The 24,371-nt window shown below is 44.5% G+C and overlaps 1 protein-coding gene across 3 annotated transcripts; it reads right to left on the bottom strand.

Moving 5' to 3' along the window:
• Positions 1–99: 99 nt before the first annotated feature.
• Positions 100–24,157, bottom strand: CCNJ (cyclin J). 3 transcript variants are annotated; one of them, XM_038744313.1, is made up of 6 exons: positions 24,131–24,157; positions 22,670–22,779; positions 15,478–15,688; positions 2,241–2,540; positions 1,997–2,156; positions 100–1,737 (listed from the first exon to the last, which is right to left on the bottom strand). In XM_038744313.1, exons 2-6 carry the CDS (start codon positions 22,736–22,738, stop codon positions 1,335–1,337), a joined length of 1,143 nt encoding a protein of 380 aa, XP_038600241.1. In that variant the 5' UTR covers positions 22,739–22,779; positions 24,131–24,157; the 3' UTR covers positions 100–1,334. The 3 variants fall into 3 exon arrangements, with proteins under 3 accessions (XP_038600241.1, XP_038600242.1, XP_038600243.1); XM_038744314.1 differs by having other exon boundaries at positions 1,997–2,123; XM_038744315.1 differs by having other exon boundaries at positions 1,997–2,120.
• Positions 24,158–24,371: the final 214 nt, after the last annotated feature.

Below are 24,371 nucleotides of genomic sequence, written 5' to 3'. Positions count from 1 at the left end.
TCTGATTCGTAGTCGTCTTCCGAAGTTTGCTCATAAGCCCGTTACCGGAAAACGGTAGAAAGTGCTACCTCGGCGCTACCTGAGAATTTGTTCCCCCCCCCCACGAAAGGTAACATTTTAGTCCTAGTTTTTTTTTTAAATACCTGTACCTTTTCTTTATTTAAAAAAGAAAAATAAAAATAAATGGAGTGTTGATGAGCTCAGGGGTGACTACCACTAATAGCCCCCAAAAGAGAAAAGCTTAAGAACCACAGGAATGAACACTCATATCAGTTCTGTGCCACCATGCTCTCTGTTCTGTTAGTTGAGGCCCACATTTAAGTGCCCCTGATTCTCCTAGAAGCATCCTTACGAACTCTCACGGTAAGGAAGACGCACGCTATGGTACTCACCTCTTCCGATGCTGGTGTTTCTTCACTGAAGTAGCCTGCTGAGCCCAAAAGGGCTCACGTTGTCAGAGATACGCTCCCTGACTGTGCCCCAGCCAAAATGCGAATGGCAAAACCTGCATTATGGCAGAACTGATTGAATGCAATTTAAAAACGCTTCGAAGTTATGACGGTACCTTACACTGGAGGTCCTGAATCACCCTAGATTACAAAATTAAGTGTTCACAACCAGTGCAAATTCCCTGAGTTGGCATGTTACAAAACAGTTAGAGAGCACGATTTTCAAAAGTGTTAACCCACGAAGTCACACGATGATCTGACGTATCCCATAGAAATGAAACCCTGGTGTCGGGAAGGTGTTGTGGAATCATTCTCTTATCCCATAGAAATGAAACCCTGGTGTTGGGAAGGTGGTGTGGAATCATTCTCATCGGCAAAATGGCTATTTCTCTACAGCGCTGGCCTCGTGCTGGCAAACAGAGCATTCTGTTGGTTCCAAGTAGTTGAATGCATCCAAAGTTAATAATCGCAACATAATTTTACGCAGTATATTACTTCTACTGGGTAATTTACACCCACACACACCCACACACACGCAGCCTCCAAGATTAATACTGCAAATCTTCTTCATAGGAGAGGCTAGCTGGCAAGTCCACAGAAAATGCTTCTTTTCCTTACAACAGATGTCAACACCAGGCCTCGCAAGCCTAGATTTTAATCCCATATTCAAGTGCTAAAAGTATTTGTCCAGTCCTCCACTGTGCATTGCACGCAACACATTGAACAAAATTCTTTTGTAGTCAATCATACTTGGATTCTGTACCTGAAATGCTGGTTTGGTATATTCAGTTTGGCTTTTCTTTATCTATTTCTTTTTTGTCGCGGTCCTAGAGTTTCTGAAACTCACGGCAGAAAGTCTGGATCAATGAGAGCTTTGGCACGGAATCACCTTTCAAAGCAAGGAGTAACACACGGGTAGTGCTCGTTTATCTGATAACTCCGATTATAGGAGACGCTAAGACACGGCTTGACTTCTACGGGGAGAGCTAACGACATACCAACGCCGGTCTGGACGTGCCCTCGGCCCTGCACGCTGGCCGGGCAAGTCTGTAATGTGTACGAGGAGGTGTGAGTTGTGGAGACTATCTGCTGGCAGTTCTGCTGCTGCGATGCCGGGTGACGATACTGCAAGGAAGTCTGACGCGCCTGTTGGAGATACTGATGCGGCTGAAGGTGACCAGGAGGCCTGGACGGGTGCGACGCGGGCTGGAACGCATTCTGCTGCGTCGGCTGCGGCCCCGGGGGCCCTTTTGGCTTGCTGGCTTCTTTCACGTCGTTATCATGCGCGCTAAGTGACAAACAGAAAAAGCCATCAGGGGACACCTCTGCACTCACCGGATGACGGAGTTAAAACGTGGCAGGATATCCCAGAGGGCTTCAAATTCCCAAACATGAAGAGCGCGGTGCCTTTAAAAAGTTGGTTTTTTTTTTTTTTAAAAAAAAAAAAGCAACTTGTGCTTCGGAAAAATACCAAAACGTTATTTCTAATATACTGTTAGAACAGAGAGACGTTAGACAGAAATCCATCCAGACCAGTAAGAGCTTACATCAATAACCGTTCAATACATGGCACCAGAAAGTCCCAGGAGTAAGCCGTACGACGGTGCAGTCTAGCAGGCCATGTTGGGGACAGACGTAGAATAATCCTTGAAGATGCCACACATGCAGCAGCTACTAAAGAAGGTGCATAATTTAGAAATGCATGATCTGCGGAGATACCAAGAACGAATTTAAGCAATGGAAAACACAAATCGCACCCAACACATCATTCACCAGAGGCATGCCACGCACCTTGCAAAGAGACTTCCAGAAAATAGTCAGCATATTTTGCCATGTACAGCTTGGTTTTTTCCAAACAAACCATGGGCCAGCCGTCGTGCAGGTCCGTTTCGTGAACGGCCTCGGCGAGATAGTAATCGATGAAGTGAGCGGCTGTTGGAAGGCAGAGGTTCCACTGAAACGTTTCGAGCAACAAGAGTTCCATGTGCAGCAGGTTTTGTTTGGTTAACACTAGATTCATATTAGTCATACAACCCAGGCTGTTCAGTTGCTCTAGTTTCGGAACTCTATCTTCCTTTTCTTCAAATTTACCTCGGAGGAAGAAGGTAGGAATAAAGAGAAGGATCAGACAACAAGAGACAGTCAGCTCAACGTCATCCGTTTGTAGGCAACTACATTTCCTGCCAAAGTTTCTGGCCTTAACAAGTAGACCAAAAAACTCACCAACAGCTTGGGTTGAAGGGTTTTTTTTTTTCTCCCTTTTTAATCATGTAAAAATGGAATTAAAATGATTATTTGTTGTGGTCTCTTTTCCACCCGTGGTATATAACCCTCTATGACTTTTACAGAAAGGCCTGTTCCTACCACTGGGCATCTGCCGCAATTGCCTCAGTTCTCTCCTAACCTAAAGCTGGCCAGTGGTATTAATGGCTGCTGGGCCACTTGGCTTTCATGCCTTAATTATTATTTAGGGGATGAAACTATATTGCAACAGTAACTGTAAAATACAGTCATTTATGCATGTCGATCACCAAATAGACTGCTTTATCCTATCATCAATTAGGAACCTTAAGGGGAAATCCTAGAGAGAAACACGTGATCAAAATGGAGTCAATCTTTTACTTTTTGTAAGAACCTTTAATTGCTATAAGCTTTAATAGGCATGTTACTAAAACTACCAAATCGTCATTATCAGTGGTATTTGAATGCTTTCTGTGCGTAGAGCACTGTACTCAGCACATGGGAAAGTATCACACGACGGAGCTGTTGGACACGTTCCTTGCCCACGAGTCTACAGGGACCCCGTTTTGTCCAGGAAAATGTAAAGAAAAGCCGACCACGATCGTCAGGCTCAAAGGACCAACTTGCCAACCTGAGTTTCCTGGCAGAACAGAATGTTTGCAGTTAATCCAAAGTTCCCTCCCCACTGCCCTCTCTACTGATGGAGAGGGGAGGAAGGCTGGCAGTGAGTCTCCAACACCACTTCTGGGTTTGTTCAGAGAAACTGGTGGCCACGAACCACAAAGTATAGCTGCAACTCCCCCAGTTCTGTCAAAAAAATTAGTAATTAAACGCAGCTTGAGACCAATCTATTTGATATTAATGTAGGGGAATCATGTATTATTTCTGTAACTGGATTCCCTCCAGTCACTTCACTTTAGGGCCCAAGTACAAAACAAATACCCTCATTAATATAATAATAATAACAATAATGGCATTTATTAAGCGCTTACTATGTGCAGAGCACTGTTCTAAGCGCTGGGGAATTTACAAGGTGATCAGGCTGTCCCACGTGGGGCTCCCAGTCTTCATCCCCATTTTACAGATAAGGGAACTGAAGCCCAGAGAAGTTAAGTGACTTGCCCGAAGTCACACAGTTGACAAGTGGTGGAGTCGGGATTTGAACCCATGACCTCTGACTCCAAAGCCCGGGCTTTTTCCACTGAGCCACGCTGCTTCTCTAATACGTGCAAACTAGAGAGGCCATTCCAAAATAATAATGATAATAATGGCATTTATTAAGCACTTACTATGTGCAAAGCACTGTTCTAAGCGCTGGGGAGGTTACAAGGTGGTCAGGTTGTCCCACGGGGGGCTCACAGTTTTAGTCCCCATTTTACAGATGAGGTAACCGAGGCCCAGAGAAGTTGAGTGACTCGCCCAAAGTCACACACCTGACAAATGGCAGGGTCTGGATTTGAACCCATGACCTAAAGGATAACTAATGAAAAAGGAAAGTGTTTAGGGAGGTCAATGGGATGATTTGGATGTTACTCCAGGCCTGCTAAAGGTCAACTTAATAGCATTTTAGATCAATCAGTAGTATCTATTGAGTGCTTACTGTGTGCAGAGCACTGTATCAAGTGCTTGGGAAGAGTACAGCGCATTAGAGTTGGTAGACACAATCCCTGAGCATGAGGAAGGGAAGCAGCATGGCCTAGAAGAAAAAGCACCAGAGGACCTGGATTCTAATCCTGGTCCTGACACACGTTTGCTGTGTGACCTTGGGCAAGTCATTTAACTGTGCAGTGACTCAGTTACCGCAAATGGGGATTAAATCTTATTCCTCACTACTCAGGCTACAAGCACCATATGGGACAGGGACTGTGCCCCACCTGATTTATTTGTATCCACCCCAGCCCTACGAACAGTGCTTGGCACATTCATTCACTCAATCATATTTACTGAGCACTTACCGGACACAAAGCACTGTACTGAGTGTTTGGGAGAGTTCAACAATAAACAGACACATTTCCTTTCCACGATGAGTTTACAGTCTTGCATAATAAATGCTTAATAAATACTATTATAGTTATTGTCATCATTATTGAGCTTACGGTCTAGATGGGGAGGCAGACGAAATACATCCATGGGAAATGACGGTGTAAGGACGTGTGTACAAGTGCTGTAGAGCTTAGGGAGGGGTGAATAGCAAGTATTTAAGGAGACTCCAAGAACATAGGTGACGCAGAGGGGACGTTGAACAGATCTAGAATCTGCCTCTTCATAGAATTAGAGTAGGTTCTACTCACTCCTTAAGACCTCTCCCAGAAGGCTCAAACAAAATTAGGGAGCATTTTTCCACCAACATGAGTCAGAGCTCAGCATGCTACTTTTTTTTTGAAGAAACTGTGCAGCAGGGGATCAAAGGAGTACTACGGGGTGAGCTTTCCTTACTGTGAGGCCTCAAAAGAATGCATTCTAGAAATGCCAAGGGGGCTTCAAAGTGGGCCCCGACTAAGACCAGAGAGCACTGAACAGATGACTGTTCATTCTTGTGGTTCGGAAGCAAAGTACTTTTGAAAAGAAAAATAAAATTCCCATCTTCTCCAAGAAGCCTTCCCTTACTTTTTCCCCCCCAACTCTATTCTTCCTCTCTTCTGCAGCCTATGCACTTGGGCCTCTGATATAATAATAATAATAATAATAATAATAATAATAAAATAATAGCAGTCTTAGTTAAGCATTTACTATGTGCCAGGCACTGTAGTAAGTGCTGGGGTGAATACAGTGTGGCTTACTGGAAAGAGCATGGGCTTGGGAGTTAGAGGACGTGGGTTCTAATCCCAGCTCTGCCACTTGTCCGCTTGGGCAAGCCACTTAACTTCTCTATGCCTCAGTTACTTAATCTGGAAAATGGGGATTAAGATTGTGAGCCCCACATGGGACAACCTCATTACCTTGTATCTACCCCAGCGCTTAGAACAGTGCTCAGAACAGTGCCCAGCACATAGTAAGCACTTAAATACCATAATTATAATTATTATTACAAGCAAATTGGGTGGGACATAGTCCCTGCCCCGCATAGGGCTCGCAGTCTTCTTCCCCATTTTGCAGATGAGGCACAGAGAAGTCAAGTGACTTACCCAAGGCAACACAGGAGACAAATGGCAGAGCTGGGATTAGAACCCATGACATTCTGACTCCCAGGTTTGTGCACTACCCAATGAGCCATGTTGCTCCTTAAATACTTTGATATCCTACCCTCATTCCCATAGCACTTTTGTATACACCTTTATACTCTGCTGCTTCCTCTATCTGTAATTTCTTTTAATGTCTGTCTCTCCAGCTAGATTGTTAAGCCCCTTGACGGTAGGAATTGTGTCTACCAACTCTACTGCTCTATACTCTCCCAAGTGCTTAGTACACTGTTCTGTATGTAATAGGCGCCCTGTAAATGCCACTGACAGTAGCCCTACTGCTTCCCTCTTCACTAAGAGCTTCAAGGAGACTTTTAACATCGCTAGCCCTTGACTCAAGAGTTACAGCCTCCAGTTTGCTTCTAAACCATTATACTTCACGTTTTACTGTGATATGATAAAGGGCCTCAAAAGTTCCAGGTCAGCACAGACGTTCCTTACCGCGTTAAAATAAGCACGTCATTTTTCCACATCCAAAGCCCAAAGATTACTCATATAGCAGAAAAAAAGGATCCAATGGTAAGCAGGATTTTTAGCACCCCCTCCTTAGATAGTTCTTTTTACCGCTGAGGCTCTCTTACTTCAAAGTCTTTTGAAAATTTAATGAGATCATGTTTATGCAGGGCTTACAGTCCCTCAATAATGTAATGTTGTGCAAATACGCTTATCCAAAATTATACATTGAGGGAGGAAGAATATTTCACATTATTTTGTTAACATGACAATTTAAGGCAAAATCCAAAACAGCACTTTCATGACTCAAGCAACTGCGGGCAGATAAACTAGGTGATCTCCCTAAAAGTCACACAGCTCGGTAGAGCCAAGAATTCAAGACAGAGTACTCTTTTGTTTCAATCCCTACACACAAACTTCCAGATCAAAGTGTAGTCGGTGACGACCGCATGAGTGGGCAGAGGCTTGAAAGGAGACCATGTGTATTATTAAGCGTTTTACGTGGAGTTTACATTTGAAACTGCTTTGTGATAACAAGTATCAAGTACTTTCCTTCTAACTTCTTTTACCTCACTCACATTTTCATTTTGATTTGAAATTCTACCCACTTTTCCCCCACTTCTGTAGCCAACCTGCTCTAACTAAAATTTGCTAACACCAGTGGACACCACAAGCCTTCAGCTAGTCTCTTAAGATTTATTAGTGAGAAGCTGTGTAATTACCCGCTGTGACTAAAATGGGTTTGGCATATTATACTGCGAAGTGGCAAACAAAATTTTGAGAACTATTTTCTTGGTCCCCGCCCCCCAGGGCAGGCTTGGTTCTGTCAAATCATCATCATCAATCGTATTTATTGAGCGCTTACTATGTGCAGAGCACTGTACTAAGCGCTTGGGAAGTACAAATTGGCAACATATAGAGACAGTCCCTACCCAACGGTGGGCTCACAGTCATCTGAACCCCTTTTAGGGTGGGAGAGAAACGGCCTCCGTCTCCTTGAGGTTTTGCTGATTGTTCCTGAACCAGTGTTGTTTATCTGAGCCCACTTAGGTAGGCCAGACCAGGCCTTCCACGAGAATGTAATGCGGCAGTGATTGGCTTGATGGAGTCGGCTTACTGAATAATAGTGATTATTATGGCATTTCTTAAGCGCTTACTATGCACTGTTCTAAGCGCTGGGGTAGATACAAGGTCATCAGGCTGTCCCACGTGGGGCCCACAGGCTTAATCCCCATTTTACAGATGAGGGAACTGAGGCACAGAGAAGTGAAGGGATTTGCTCAAAGTCACACAGTTGAAAGGTGGCGGGGCCCGGATTAGAACCCATGACCTCTGACTCCCCAAGCCCGTGCTCCTTCCGCTAAGCCATGCTACTGAGAGAAACAAAGCTATCACCACTCACAATCTAAAACTGCGGGGTTCCCCCTCCTGCTTCTCTGGCCTCCCCAGATCCTCCATCCCTAAACCCGGCCACAGAGCAAATCACCTGGTGGTCGAGAAACTGCGATTTAATCTCTGAAAGTGAACACCGTCACACAACTGTTCACTATTAAACGTGAATTACGAATGTTCTGTTAATCGCAAGACAGAACTGATCTCAAGGGGTATTTCTGGTAGCTGATTCAGTCAGCTCAGGAAGCAATGTGGCCTGGTGAATCAGAAGACCTGGGTTCTAATCCCCTCTCCGCCACTTACAGCGGCGTGTGACCTTGGGTAAGTCGCTTAATGCCCCGGTTTTCTCAACTGCCCAAAATGAGGATTCATTTCTGTTCCCCTTCCTTACTTAGACTGTGAGCCCCATGTGGGACAGGTACTGGGTCCGACCTGATTACTTGTCAGCGATACCAAGGTCGTCGTCGTAATTCTGAAGACGTTCAGAAGCAGCAACGAAGAGGGGAAGACAGGAGGGGAAAGAAAGGGAGGGACGCTTCCTGCATCTCCAGCTGCCCTGGGCAGATTTAAAAATGACGGCCACCAGGAAGTCTATACTTAGCTCACACGAGAGAAAAAGGACTCAGCCGGCCCCCTCTGCGGCCACCCCACTTTATCGTCCCCCCTGCCAGAACCGCCCAGATCTGGTCTGGAGAGCCGGGTCACGAGGAATGTGTGGGAGTATGGCCGTCTGGCCATTTGTTTTTCCAACCTAGAGTTCCCTCGTCTTTCATCTGCTACTGGGCGACTCACCGTTCCCACTTCTTTCCCTTTTTCAGTTAGAAAGTTTCCACCGCGAGTTTTGGGGGGCAACGCTCTACGGTGGAGCTTGGAGAATGTGGCATTTGAACGCCGTCAATTGACCAGAGGGAAAACATACCCGAGGAAAACAGAGACTCTTTAAAGAATGGAGAAAAGGGAAATTTGCCAGAAAACATAAAATTATTCTTGACGTTTAAAAATGGCCAACTTTCGACACATCACTTTCCAAAGTACATGTTGATTTTTCTGGTGACAAAGTATCAACCGTTTGATCAACTGCATTTACTGAGCACTTAGTGCGGAGCACTGTACTAAGCGCTTGGGCGAGTGCAATATAATACGGTCTGCAGACACTCCTAGAGGCCTTCCCCGATTAAGCCCCCTCTTCCTCAGTTCGCCTTCCCCTATGCACTTCAATCTGTGACCTTCAGCCATTTTATATTCACCCCACCGCACTTATGTACACGTCTTTAAATTATAAATTAAATTCATACTACTGTCTCCCCCTCTAGACTGTAAGCTCACTATGGGCAGGGAATGTGCCTGCTAATTCTGTTGTATTATATTCCCCCAAGTGCTTAGTACAGTGCTCCGCAAAGAGCGAGCGCTCAATAAATACAAATGATTATGCTCCCTCTCCACAGTGAGCTCACAGTCTGGGCAGGGGGGAAAGACATTAATATAATAAATTATGGATGTGTTGTGGAGGATATTGTGAGAGTAAACATGATACAAGTTAAATTCAGGGTGTGGATTTGATTCCTACATAAGCACAAGTGGAGCTGACTGTGGTGGAAATCAGATTAGATGTGGAAATAGATGAAAGATGAATTGGAATTTTTTTATTTTCTTGCGTTTAACCTCAATTTATTAAAAAAAAAACTGGGGGTTGGGAGGTAGGAATTGGGTAAAATAAATCCACACCCTGAGTTTAACTTCTACCATATTTACTCACACAATATCCTCCACTACATAAGTTTCCCACCCTGATTTTTGAGGAGGAAATACATTTTTTTTTTTGGAATCTCAACTGTAAACAGCGATAAGTGGCTCCCCTGGGGAAGAGAAAAGAAAGGTCAGAACTTGACGAGGCAGCAAAGACAAACTCGGTTGGGGGATGGAGAGCTGGGAAGGAGACGAAATGAAGGAAGCAGTGTTAATTCACCGACTGTCTATTGTTTGTAGCACTTGGGAAAGAGGAATGAAAAGTTAGAGACAGTCAATTTCCTTTTACCTTTGTTTTCCTTCTCTCCTCTTTTCCTGCTCCCCTTATTGCTAGCCTGAATTCCTCTTATCACAGCCCCTCCGCAACAGTTTTGGGGTTGCAAAAATTGCTCTAAAGCACGGGGCAATTATGCAACTAAATATGACACTCCTGTTTAGTACGCAAAACGTCTTTAGAAATGTTTTACAGATAACTCCCTAATAGGCTGTATTAGGGAGCTCATTTTATGAGGTTCCTAGATAGTCCGCTGTTGATTCGTGAGGAATTAAGCAGGGCGCTCAACTCACTGGAGCTCAATGCTTAGCCTAGAAGATCCCCACAAAACATCTGGGATATTTAGTTTCAATTCTAAAGCTGGAGTTGTGGCTACAGAAATAAAATCTCTCTAACAGCGGCACGTGGGGAGGAGCAATAATTCATTCAATCGTATTTATGGAGCGCTTACTGTGTGCAGAGCACTGTACTAAGCGCTTGGGAAGTACAAGTTGGCAACATATAGAGACGGCCCCTACCCAACAACAGGCTCAGAAGGGGGAGTCGGACAACAAAACAAAACATGTCCGATTATCTAAGATCTGGTGCACCTAACTGCCTGAGAACCTGTGCTTGTCAAGAGAGACATACCAAGAAATAAAGTGAATAAAGCACTTTAGGCAGTGATGTATATGAGTTAGGAGGAATCTAGAAATAAAGGCAAGGGGAGCGGGGCAGCAAAAGACCCAGGAGAAACAGCAGAAAAGTCCGAAAGTTTTCAAGGATAAATTTTAGTGAGAACTACCTACTGTGGCAATAGACTTGTCACACCTAGGAGACCTAGGACCTGTCTTTTAGACTGTGAGCCCACTGCTGGGTAGGGACTGTCTCTATATGTTGCCAATTTGTACTTCCCAAGCGCTTAGTACAGTGCTGTGCACACAGTAAGCGCTCAATAAATACGATTGATGATGACCTAGAGCGCTCCAGCATTTTACTAAACTTCTGCTGTCTAGGGAATCTTTGGTGAATAATCCATTAAGGTTACCCCCACAATACCATTTGGATGAAAAATAATTAAAACCGAGACATCCTGACCCACAGTGTCCAATCAATTTGCTGTGCGGTCCACATGTAGACAAGTGGAAGATGTATGTATATACGCTTGTACATATTTATTACTCTGTTTATTTTACTTGTACATATTTATTCTATTTATTTTATTTTGTTAATATATTTTGTTGTCTGTCTCCCCTTTCTAGACTGTGAGCCCACTGTTGGGTAGGGACCGTCTCTATTATGTTGCCAACCTGTACTTCCCAAGCGCTTAGTTACAGTGCTCTGCACACAGTAAGTGCTCAATAAATACGACTGACTGAATGAATGAATGAATGGAGGAAAAGAGAGAAGGAGCAAGCGGGTCAAGCAGCCAGATTCGAGGCCGGCACCTTGGCAAGAAAGGGGTTGCAAAACTGAGAGCTGTGGCTAGTCTATTTTTATACTCTCTCCCCCAAATGATTATACTGAGCTTATTAAATGCCTCCTTCCCCACATTGTTCCTGCTTTCTTTCCCTTCCCTTTTATCTCTAACTTCTTATTCTTTCTTTGTTTCTCATTTTTGGGCCCCAGTGTGTGTGTTTGAGGAAGGGCTTTGCTTGGGGTTCAGAATCACTGAGAGTCAGTATTTACTGAGCACTTACTTTGTGCAGAGCACTGTACTAAGCATTTAGACAAGTACAGTATAACAGACACATTCCAGCGTGGCTCAGTGGAAAGAGCCCGGGCATGGGAGCCAGAGGTCATGGGTTCAAATCCCGGCTCCGCCACTTGTCAGCTGTGTGACTTTGGGGAAGTCACTTCACTTCTCTGGGCCTCAGTTACCTCATCTGTAGAATGGGGCTGAAGACTGAGCCCCACATGGGGCAACTTGATCACCTTGTATCCTCCTCAGCGCTTAGAACAGTGCTCTGCACATAGTAAGCGCTTAACAAATGCCATTATTATTATTATTATTATTATGAGAAGCAGCGTGGCTCAGTGAAAAGAGCTTTGGAGTCAGAGGTCAGGGGTTCAAATCCCGACTCGGCCAATTGTCAGCTGTGTGACTTTAGGCAAGTCACTTCACCTCTCTGGGCCTCAGTTCCCTCGTCTGTAAAATGGGGATTAAGACTGTGAGCCTCATGTGGGACAACCTGATTACCTTGTACCTCTCCAGCGCTTAGAACAGTGCTTTGCACATAGTAAGCGCTTAATAAATGCCATAAAAAAAGAGCAAACTGCTATTTTTTTTACGGTATTTGGTAAGTGCTTACTACGTGTCAAACGCTGGGGTAAACTCATTAATCAGGCCGGATACAGTCTCCGACTCAAGTAGGCTTCCCATTGTAAGAAGGCGGGAGGGCAGGTATTGAACCGCTGTTTTGCAGTTGAGGAAACTGAGGCTCAGAGGACTACAGTTACCTGCCCAAGTGTCACCCAGCAGACAACTGGGAGAGCTGGGACTAGAATCCAGGTACTCTTTATCCCGGCTCCGCCACCTGTCAGCCGTTTAACCTCGGGCAAGCCACTTAACTTCTCTGTGCCTCAGTTACCTCATCTGTAAAATGGGGATTAAGACTGTGAGCCCCAAGTGGGACAACCTGATCACCTTGCAGCCCCCCCACAACGCTTAGAACAGTGCTTTGCACATAGGAAGTGCTTAACAAAATACCACCATTATTACTATTATTACTAGAAATGCTGCTTCTTCGTGACTATAATTTTACAGTCATTTCTCTTACAATATGGTAATTGTGTTCGTGAAGAACTTCGAGTTAAGGGGGAAAAAAACCCATCTTAGTACTATCAATCGTATTTATTGAGCGCTTACTGTGTGCAGAGCACTGTACTAAGCGCTTGGGAAGTACAAGTTGGCAACATATAGAGACAGTCCCTACCCAACAGTGGGCTCGCAGTCTAAAAGGGGGAGACAGAGAACAAAACCAAACATACTAACAAAATAAAATAAATAGAATAGATATGTACAAGTAAAATGAATAAATAAATATAGTAATAAATATGTACAAACATATATACATATATACAGGTATATATATCTATATACAGGTGTGTATATATATATATAGGTATATATGTGTATATATGTATATACAGGTATATATATACATATGTACATATATATTCACACACACACATAAGTACGTATGTACATATATATATATACACATATGTACATATATATATACACACACATAAGTACGTGTATACATATATATATACACGTGTATATACATATATGTGTATATATATACATACTACCTATTTAGTGAGGATTAGTGGGCCAGGGGGGTAGATGATTTAAAAAATAGCATGATGACCAATGAATCTGTCAAAAATTCCAACATTATTATGTCCAACCCCAGAAGAATGGTCTAAATCCTTCTCACTTATTGCCATTTTACTCTATTAAACACTTTAAAGTTTGAAAAGACACAAAGGAGCACAAAGCTGGGAAGCAGCCTGGCCAAGTGGAAATTGCGCGGGTCTGGGTTTTAATCCTGGCTCTGCCACTTGCCTGCTGTCTCACCTTGGGCAAGTCACTTCACTTCCCTGGGTCCCCATCTCCTCATCTGTAAAATGGGGATTCAATAACTGTTCTCCTTCCTACCTAGACTATGAGCCCCATGTGGGACAGGAGCTGTGTCTGGCCTAATTAACTTGTATTCATTCATTCATTCAATCGTATTTATTGAGCTAATTAACTTGTATCTACTCCATCCCATAGAACAGTGCTCATCACTGTAAGTGCTTAACAAATACTATTATTATTACTATTATTGTTATTATTATTATTATTATTGTACAGTAAGTACAGTACAGCTGAGACAGAAGCTGAGAATCTGCTTTCATCATGCCTTGGCCAACTCTTTGCCCATGAACACACACCCTAATCGCCTGCACCAAAACTATCTGTGCCAATGTGTCGATTGTGTTACGCCCGAAACAGACCTATGCCGCGGGAAGAACGAACATGGACCGAAAACACGCGATAAAACAGAAACAACTATTTTAAACTGCCTAAAATCCAAGTCAAATGGAGGCCGTCGGTTCCTTGTACGCTTGTCCAGATGATGACACGAGAGAATGTCCCCCTCTAAGCTTGGGTGTCCTGTCGCTGCAACATGGCAGCCTGGCTAGTCTCGTTTAATGGTAGCAGCTGCCCAGCTCTTGCTCCGACAATATCCTGAGTTATTTTTAGAACCACAAAGGAAGTTAGACAGCCACAGACGGGGCCTCCACAGCTTACACACTAAAACGTGGGATGGGCTAGTAAAGGCTCTCGGGCCCCTCCTCTCCTGGAAAACAGTCACAGTGAAGAGGAAAACGAGGGGGCTCAGCAAGTAAATGGATCAAAAGCATTTATTGAATGCCTGTGCGCAGGATACTGTGCTCACGCGGTTATCCTTAAGGTTTCCAGTTTGAATTTATGGACTTTAGTCTGAGAGTTCGGCACAAATTTCTATACCAGCAGCATACACTATTTAGTTTTCTACATCACCCGCCTAAATGAATTCCTTTGAGAAAATCTGCATGTTGATTTCCCGTAAGATATCCCAATCGCTTTTAATTCAAGGGAAAACTAGTGTTCTCAGGCAACTCCCAACTTTGATACTGACCCCAGTCCCAGAGCACTTATGTAACTTAGGTGACCATCTTTATACTCCCCAGCCCTAGTTTATTTTAACATCCACCTCCCCCATAGACTGTAAGCCGATTGTGAGCAGGGATCGCATCTACTAACAATGCTGCGTTGTACTTTCCCAAGCGCTTAATACGGTGCCCCGCACTTAGTAAGTGCTCAGTAAATACCACTGACTGATCTGCATTCATCCCCTTCTCTTCTTCAAACTGTCCTCTGGCCTGCTTCTGGGCCCCTGCTGCACAGCCAGCTCTTGGGATGGTTTCCCCCACTTTAAGGTAACTCTGTTATATCGTAGTCTCCCAAGTGTTTAGTAACAATAATAATTATAATTATGTTGCCAACTTGTACTTCCCAAGCACTTAGTACAGTGCTCTGCACACAATAAGTGCTAAATAAATACGACTGAATGAATGAATAATAAGCATTTGTTAAGTGCTTACTATGTGCAAAACACTGTTCTAAGCACTGGGGAGGATACAAGGTGATCAGGTTGTCCCACGTGGGGCTCACAGTCTTAATCCCCATTTTACAGATGAGGTAACAGGCACAGAGAAGTGAAGTGACTTGCCCAAGCTCACCCAGCTGACAACTGGCGGAGCTGGGATTTGAACCCATGACCTCTGACTCCCAAGCCTTGCTCTTTCCATTGAGCCACGCTGCTTCTCAATAGTACAATGCTCTACACACAGTAAGCGCTCAATAAATACGATGGAGTGATCCTGCTCATCCCCATTCTGCTGGGAGGGTTCCCTTGCCAATAAGCAAGCTCCTGGGACCAACGAGACACTCATAAAAATGCAAATTATGGCATAGGACTTCATTCATTCAATCAACTGTATTTACTGGGCGCTTAACTGTGTGCAAAGCACTGTACTAACCGCTTGAGAGAGTACAGTATCACCACAAATAGACAAGGACTTGATTTAGTTCCTAGAAATGGGGCGAGTACATACATGGTATGTGTGTAATCCTTCGATCGTTTTCAGATGCCAGCCTGTCGGGCTTCCGGCTACTAATGCCCATCACTGAGAGTGGGAATTCAATCAGAGAAAGCATACTTACTCGCAAGAAGCAAGCAGGAGAGGGCAACTACGTGCAGCTGTTGAATTGAAATGTCGTAGCGATCCATAAAGAGGTCCAGCAAGTAGACAGCGAGATGCCGGGCAGAAGGGCACAGTGTGAAACGATTGCTCACAATGGCAATGAGGTCTGCAAAATACCGCCTGAGATTCAGCTGCGGCGACTGGCCTTTATATGAGGGCAACTTCAGCTCCTAAATTAAAAAGCAACAACATCGAGTTTTAATACAAACTGGGCATTAAATGTCTGTGAAACAGGCACGCTAATGCAAGCCGGAGTTTACTCAATTTGCTTTTTCAAAATTCAAGTTCACGTCGCATGTTCCGTCTAATCGTTAATAAAACAAATCCTCCCATGTCCGAGTGGGATACTGAAGGGAGGAAAAAAAAAAAGATTGGGATACAGTCAATGGAACAAAGTACATCAAAAGATTCAGCAAGTATAACATACAAAGTACATCAAAAGATTTAATTAGAAGAATCAGTGTTAGTTTTCCTTTCTGTGGTGCACGTAGCCAAGCTAACCTTCTTCCAATAGGTGCCTCAATACTGAGAAATCGACGTTCCAAGTTACTGAAACCAGCTTGAGTAAGCTACAAAAACAAAAAACAAAAAAACTGCACAATCCACGCTTCTGGGAATGCTAATGTGACTGTGGAAAATTGTTTTTGAGGAATTCCACACAAATTCAGCTTGAGACTTTGAGCCTGCTGTTCGGTAGGGACTGTCTCTGTTGCCAAATTGTACTTTCCAAGCACTCAGTACAGTGCTCTGCACACAGGAAGCGCTCAATAAATACGATTTAATGAAAGAACGACGGGGTTCAGTGCTAAAGGAGACCTTGAAAGACATTTTAGCACCATGCTGGAAGCACAGCAAGGCTCAGTCCTTTTGACTTGAGTTCTAGAGTTGACACTTTCCCCATTCTCACACCCCAGCTCTGAGCACAGTGCCGTTCACAACCCTGCAATGGTCTAAAGAAGCAGCAGGAAGAGACGGAAACACAGGTATTCATTCAATCGTATTTATTGAGCGCTTACTGTGTGCAGAGCACTGTACTAAGCGCTTGGGAAGTACAAGTTGGCAACATATAGAGACGGTCCCTACCCAAAAGCGGGCTCACAGTCTAGAAGGGGGAGACAGACAATAAAACAAAACATATTAACAAAATAAAATAAATAGAATAAATATGTACAAGTAAAATAGGTATGTGTGTGAGGGGACCAGCTTTTGTGTCTCCTTTTTCTTTGTGGACCCCTTCTGCGCCATGGAACCAAAGCAGCCAGGGTCCACCCAACGGCTGGACCCCTATTTCCACTTTTTCACAACCGAATGAATGAAAATGAAGGTTAATAGACCTCTGCTCTATTTACCGAAAGCCCCTAGGTGTCAATCTGCAGTCTGTATTGCAGACAAGTTGGGTTGTCGATATCTCTATCTCTCTCCAGTTTCCTGCAATGATCTCAGCCCTAGCACTGGGTCTTTCCAGATCCCCAAGGCGACTTTTCCAGGGCTCAATACCATCCCACTCCTGAAAGCAACTTTCCTCTTTACCGCAGGACAGGAGTGGTGTTTGAGAATGGCCAACATATACTTCAGCTTGGGGAGAAACACAGGCAACATTAATCAGTCTGAAAAGCGTTGGTAAGAAGGTTTCTAGGCTGTGAGCCCACTGTTGGGTAGGGACCGTCTCTATATGTTGCCAACTTGGACTTCCCAAGCGCTTAGTACAGTGCTCTGCACACAGTAAGCGCTCAATAAATATGACTGAATGAATGAAAGGTTTGCCTGAGAAGTTCAAAAAACCCACCTGAAAGGGTGAATTAGCTTCTTCACGGTGACTCTAAAGTGCTAAGATGCCTCACTAGGTACCTCTGGACTATAAACTTATTGTGAGCAGGGAATAATAATAATGATAATAGTAATAATGATGGCATTTGTTAAGCGCTTACTATGTGCAGAGCACTGTTCTAAGCGCTGGGGAGGATACAAGGTGATCAAGCTGTCCCATGTGGGGCTCAGTCTTCAGCCCCATTCTACAGATGAGGTAACTGAGGCCCAGAGAAGTGAAGTGACTTGCCCAAAGTCACACAGCTGACAAGTGGTGGAGCCGGGATTTGAACCCATGACCTCTGGCTCCCATGCCTGGGCTCTTTCCACTGAGCCATGCTGGAATGTGTCTGTTATATTGTACTTGTCTAAGTGCTTAGTACAGTGCTCTGCACAAAGCGCTCAATAAATACTGACTCTCAGTGAATCTGAACCCCAAGCAAAGCCCTTCCTCAAACACACACTGGGGCCCAAAAATGAGAAACAAAAGAAAGAATAAGAAGTTAGAGATAAAAGGGAAGGGAAAGAAAGCAGGAACAATGCGGGGAAGGAGGCATTTAACATACACAATCATCACCACACCCTTTAAATGCATGATGTCGGCAACTGGAACCAATTTTTATCAAAACTCTTATGTTCAGGCCTATAAGCCTTAACTTTAAAGACAAACAGACACTGTAATCTTGAATTTACAAAACTTGGTAAGTTACCTAAAACTATGGAAAAGATTCAATATGTTCCATTCTATCTAAGACACTTAAACAAACAGTTTAAGTCACGTGTTAAGTTCAGAAATGTGCAGCTACTCACACTGAATCACTACCATCAACTATCTGTCCACGTGAGAGCAAGAATGATTAGCAACTAATCAATTAACAGTTATTTATTGAGTGCAGAGTGCTGTATCAAGTGCTTGGGAGAGAACAGTGCTCTGCACATAGTAAGCGCTTAATAAATGCCATCATTATTATTATTATTATTATTACAACAGAGTTGGTGGAAACGTTCCCTGCCCACGATCAGCTTACTGCCCTTTTGAATATCAGCATATGTGAAGTTCTGGTGAATTACTCTTAACCCAAGGTATGACTCCAAATAGAATGTCCATTTTAAAGCAAAAAAAAAAAAAAAATTAAACAGTTTTCTCTCTTCCCTTATGGCAAATCCCTGTGAAACCTCTAAAGCGAAAATTTTATCATATACATCCCTTTTGCAGAGAGAAACCTGAAGCAGGCTATTAGCAAAACTGGAACCTGGACCTTAAAATGCTTGGAAGGCCCATACTTCTCACATTCTAGGAGAGTTCTTAGCATCTCTCAAATTCCCAAGAAGCTTTCAGAGATCCAAAGTCCGTTAATGACCTGCTTTGTTGAGAGGTGGATGGATGTGGCCAACAAGACTGCCAGTCTTTTAGACTGTGAGCCCACTGTTGGGTAGGGACTGTCTCTATATGTTGCCAATTTGTACTTCCCAAGCGCTTAGTACAGTGCTCTGCACATAGTAAGCGCTCAATAAATACGATTGATGATGATGCCAAATTCACAGGGCATTTCAGTTGTTAAATTTGATCGGGTTAGCCAGCCAAGTTACTTTACAAATTCAAGACGCTAGGGTCTTCATTCTTTTACCCCGATATCACCTTCTAAAGTCGAGCCTTTTTGCAGGGTTCGGCTGTTACGCTTCTCAGAGAAGAAAATCAAGTAGGATTTACCACCACCACCACCCATCTCAGAACCTTATTGACTAGAATGGAGACCCGAATGGGTTGCAGACCCCACGGCCGGGCATGAGATATTGGGATTTAGTCCACTTCCACCAGTAAATACTGTTCTTTTAATGGGTTTCCCAGCTGGGCCGGGGTTTGGGTTACTGAGCGGTCCGTTATGAATCCTGTGTACAATTAGGATCATGGGAAAGCATATCGAAAGATTTGAGAATTCAGTGATCAGTGGAGCGTTACCAGTCTTTACTTTGCCCTCTCTGGACCCAGCCTCCTCGCTATCTAAGGAACCGGGCAAGACCATTGTCCGGGTTTAAAGAATTCCTTTATTTACTTGATCTGCCAGAGTATACAATCTGTGCGGGAAGCTGGCCGGTTATGTGTTCAACCAGAATTGTTCCCCAAAATAGCACACCCGGTATTCTACACCTGAATAAATCATTATCTCTACCTTTAGGGTCCAAGAGAGCAAAAGCAATCCCTCCTTCCTACGGTCCTTCGATCAGCTCGGAAACGGAGGTTGGGAATTCACCTGGGCAAAAAAGGCAAAGCCAACCCCCGTTCTTCCCCCCCCCTCAAACTGAATTCCCTTAATCCAACCTCTCCAGGGTCATTCATCGTATTTTTTTGAGCAATTACTGTGCGCAAAGCCCTGTGCTAAGCGCCTGGTAGAGTACACTGTCACAACAAACAGCACCCTGACTTAGTGGAGAGAGCATGGGCTGGGGAGCCGGAGGATGCGGGTTCTAAATGCGGCTCTGCCTCTTGTCTGCTGTGTGACTTTGGGAAAGCCACTGAACTGCTCTGTGCCTTGGTTACCTCCTCTGTAGAATGGGGATTGAGACCGTGAGCCCCTTCTACACTTTAAGCCCGCTGTAGGGTAGGGACTGTCTCTACCTGTTGCCAAACTGTACTTTCCCAGCACTTAGTACAAGGCTCTGCACACAGTAAGCACTCAATAAATATGATCGAATGAATGGATGTGTCTCAGTTCCCTCATCTGTAAAATGGGGATTAATAATAATAATAATAATAATGATGGCATTTATTAAGCTCTTACTACGTGCAAAGCACTGTTCTCAGCGCTGGGGAGGTTACAAGGGGACCAGGTTGTCCCACGGGGAGGCTCACAGTCTTAATCCCCATTTTACAGATGGGGTAACTGAGGCACAGAGAAGTTAAGTGACTTGCCCAAAGTCACACAGCTGACAGTTGGCGGAGCCGGGATTTGAACCCATGACCTCTGACTCCAAAGCCCGGGCTCTTTCCACTGTGCCACACTGCTTCGCTAAGACTAAGACTAAGACTGTGAGCCCCATGTGGGACAACCTGATTACCTTGTATCTATCCCACCTATCCTTGTATCTATCGTAGTAAGCACTCAACAAATACCATCATCATTATTATCCTAGACTGGTGTTGGGTAGGGACCGTCTCTATATGTTGCCAACTTGTACTTCCCAAGCACTTAGTACAGAGCTCTGCACACAGTAAGCACTCAATAAATACGACTGAATGAATGAATGACTTATTATTATTATTATCCATTCCTATCCACAACCAGCTCACCAGTCTCTATATGTTGCCAACTTGTACTTCCCAAGCACTTAGTACACTGCTCTGAACACAGTAAGCACTCAATAAATACGACTGAATGAATGAATGACACTATTATTATTATTATCCATTCCTATCCACAACAAGCTCACCAGTCTCTATATGTTGCCAACTTGTACTTCCCAAGCACTTAGTACACTGCTCTGAACACAGTAAGCACTCAATAAATATGACTGAATGAATGAATGACTTATTATTATTATTATCCATTCCTATCCACAACCAGCTCACCAGTCTCTATATGTTGCCAACTTGTACTTCCCAAGCACTTAGTACAGTGCTCTGCACACAGTAAGCGCTCAATAAATATGATTAAGTGAATGAATGAATGACTTATGTGGCTCAGTGAAAAGAGCACGGGCTTCCGAGTCAGTGGACGGGGGTTTGAATCCCTGCTCCACCAGTTGTCTGCTGTGTGACTTTGGGCAAGTCACTTCACTTCTCTGTGCCTCAGTTCCCTCATCTGGAAGATGGGGATTAAGACTGTGAGCCCCAAGTGGGACAACCTGATCACCTGGTAACCTCCCCAGCACTTAGAACAGTGCTTTGCACATAGTAAGCGCTTAATAAATGCCATCATCATCATTATTATTATTATCCATTCCTATCCACAACCAGCTCACCAGTCTCTATATGTTGCCAACTGGTACTTCCCAAGTGCTTAGTACAGAGCTCTGCACACAGTAAGCGCTCAATACGATTGAATGAATGAATGACTTATTATTGTTATCATCCATTTCTATCCACAACCAGCTCACCAGTCTCTATATGTTGCCAACTTGTACTTCCCAAGCGCTTGGTCCAGTGCTCTGCATACAGTAACCGCTCAATAAATACGATTGAATGAAGCTCACCAGTCTCTATATGTTGCCAAATTGTACTTCCCAAGCACTTACTACAGTGCTCTGCACACAGTAAGCGCTCATTGAATGAATGAATTATTATTATTATTATCCATTCCTATCCACAACCAGCTTACCAGTATCTATATGTTGCCAACTTGTACTTCCCAAGCGCTTAGTCCAGTGCTCTGCACACAGTAAGCGCTCAATAAATATGATCGAATGAATGAATGACTTATTATTATTATTATCCATTCCTATCCACAACCAGCTCACCAGTCTATATGTTGCCAACTTGTACTTCCCAAGCGCTTAGTCAGTCCAGTGCTCTGCACACAGTAAGCGCTCAATAAATACGATTGAATGAATGAATGACATTATTATTATCCATTCCTATCCACAACCAGCTCACCAGTCTCTATATGTTGCCAACTTGTACTTCCCAAGCGCTTAGTCCAGTGCTCTGCACACAGTAAGCGCTCAATAAATATGATCGAATGAATGAATGACTTATTATTATTATTATCCATTCCTATCCACAACCAGCTCACCAGTCTCTATATGTTGCCAACTTGTACTTCCCAAGCGCTTAGTCCGGTGCTCTGCACACAGTAAGCGCCCAATAAATACGATCGAATGAATGACATTATTATTATTATCCATTCCTATCCACAACCAGCTCACCAGTCTCTATATGTTGCCAACTTGTACTTCCCAAGCGCTTAGTCCAGTGCTCTGCACACCGTAAGCGCTCAATAAATACGATCGAATGAATGAATGACTTATTATTATTATTATCCATTCCTATCCACAACCAGCTCACCAGTCTCTACATGTTGCCAACTTGTACTTCCCAAGCGCTTAGTCCAGTGCTCTGCACACAGTAAGCGCCCAATACGATTGAATGAATGAATGACTTATTATTATCATCCATTCCTATCCACAACCAGCTCACCAGTCTCTATATGTTGCCAACTTGTACTTCCCAAGCGCTTAGTCCAGTGCTCTGCACCCACTAAGCGCCCAATAAATACGGCAATGAATGAATGACTTATTATGATTATTATTATCCATTCCTATCCACAACCAGCTCGCGGTCGCCTCAGTTTTGGGGCAGGCACCAAGTGCCCCGTTGAGGGGGTGAAGAGTTGAGCCCCTGGGGTTACCTTGTAGCGAAGCGCTTGATGGATATCGGCAGCCAGCTGTCCTTTCCACCACTGCCCTTCCAGCTCCATGGGACGGCACGGGACGCTCGGCTGGACGCTGCTGCTGCAGTCTACATGCACACATACAAACATACGTACATACATACATACATACATGCCTACGTCCAGGCAGGCGGTTTACCACCCGGGATCATCCTTTCCCGGGAAGTAGGCCCCTTAGTTGCTCGCCCGGCCGGGAGGCATAGTCTGTGAGCCCGCCGTTGGGGACCGTCTCTCTATGTTGCCAACTTGCACTTCCCAAGCGCTTAGTGCAGTGCTCTGCACACAGTAAGCACTCAATAAATAGGACTGAATGAATGAATGGTCACGCCTTCATTCAAATGTATTTAGAGAGCGCTTATTCCCCCGCCCCCCTCCGCCCCGTTTAGACTGTTAGCCCACTGTTGGGTAGGGACTGTCTCTATATGTTGCCAACTTGTACTTCCCAAGTGCTTAGTCCAGTGCTCTGCACACAGTAAGCGCTCAATAAATACGATTGAATGAATGAATGAATGGTTACACCTTCATTCAAATGTATTTAGAGAGCGCTTATTCTCCCCCCCCCCAACCCCGTTTAGACTGTGAGCCCACTGTTGGGTAGGGACTGTCTCTATATGTTGCCAACTTGGACTTCCCAAGCGCTTAGTACAGTGCTCTGCACACAGTAAGCGCTCAATAAATACGACTGAATGGTCACGCCTTCATTCAAATGTATTTAGAGAGCGCTTATTCTCCCCCTCCCCCCCATTTAGACTGTGAGCCCACTGTTGGGTAAGGGACTGTCTCTATATGTTGCCAACTTGGACTTCCCAAGCGCTTAGTCCAGTGCTCTGCACACAGGAAGCGCTCAATAAATACGACTGAATGAATGAATGAATGGTCATGCCTTCATTCAAATGTATTTAGAGAGCGCTTATTCTCCCCCCGCCCCCCCCCCCCCATTTAGACTGTGAGCCCACTGTTGGGTAAGGGACTGTCTCTATATGTTGCCAACTTGTACTTCCCAAGAGCTTAGTACAGTGCTCTGCACACAGTAAGCGCTCAATAAATACGATTGAATGAATGAATAGTCACACTTTCATTCAAATGTATTTAGAGAGCACTTATTCTCCCCCACCCCCCCACCCCCCACCCCCGTTTAGACTGTGAGCCCACTGTTGGGTAAGGGACTGTCTCTATATGTTGCCAACTTGGACTTCCCAAGCGCTTAGTCCAGTGCTCTGCACACAGTAAGCGCTCAATAAATACGATTGATTGATTGATTATTGTGTGCAGAGCACTGGACTGAGCGCCTGGAAAGGACAATTCGGCAATGGATAGAGACGGTCCCTCCTCAACAACGGGCTCACAGTCTGGAAGACTTTGGGAGACACCGCCCGCCCGCCCGCCCGCCCGGCCCACCTCCCGCATGCCCGGACCTACATGCATGTGCTGCAAAGTCAGAGGTCGTGGGTTCCAATCCCGGCTCTGCCACTGATCAGCTGGGTGACCTTGGGCAAGTCACTTGGCCTCTCGGTGCCTCCGTTCCCTCATCTGGAAAATGGGGATGAAGACTGTGAGCCCCACGCGGGACAGCCTGATTACCTTATATCCTCCCCAACGCTTAGGACAGTGCTCGGCACAGAGTACGCGTTTAACAAATGCCATCGTCACACACACATTC

The sequence above is a fragment of the Tachyglossus aculeatus genome, chromosome 3 (assembly GCF_015852505.1).
Source record: "Tachyglossus aculeatus isolate mTacAcu1 chromosome 3, mTacAcu1.pri, whole genome shotgun sequence".
NCBI lineage: Eukaryota > Metazoa > Chordata > Mammalia > Monotremata > Tachyglossidae > Tachyglossus > Tachyglossus aculeatus.
The sequence above is the reverse complement of the archived record's forward strand: the minus strand, read 5'-3'. Positions and strand labels throughout refer to the sequence as shown.

Excerpts from the sequence above, each read along its gene's own strand:
- CCNJ (XM_038744313.1), bottom strand. The coding sequence starts at position 22,738 with ATGGAGCTGGAAGGGCAGTGGTGGAAAGGACAGCTGGCTGCCGATATC. Across the intron at positions 15,689-22,669 it reads ATCAAGCGCTTCGCTACAAG|GAGCTGAAGTTGCCCTCATA; the intron begins GTAACCCCAGGG and ends TTTTTAATTTAG. Across the intron at positions 2,541-15,477 it reads CTCCTGCTTGCTTCTTGCGA|GTAAATTTGAAGAAAAGGAA; the intron begins GTAAGTATGCTT and ends TCTTCCTCCGAG.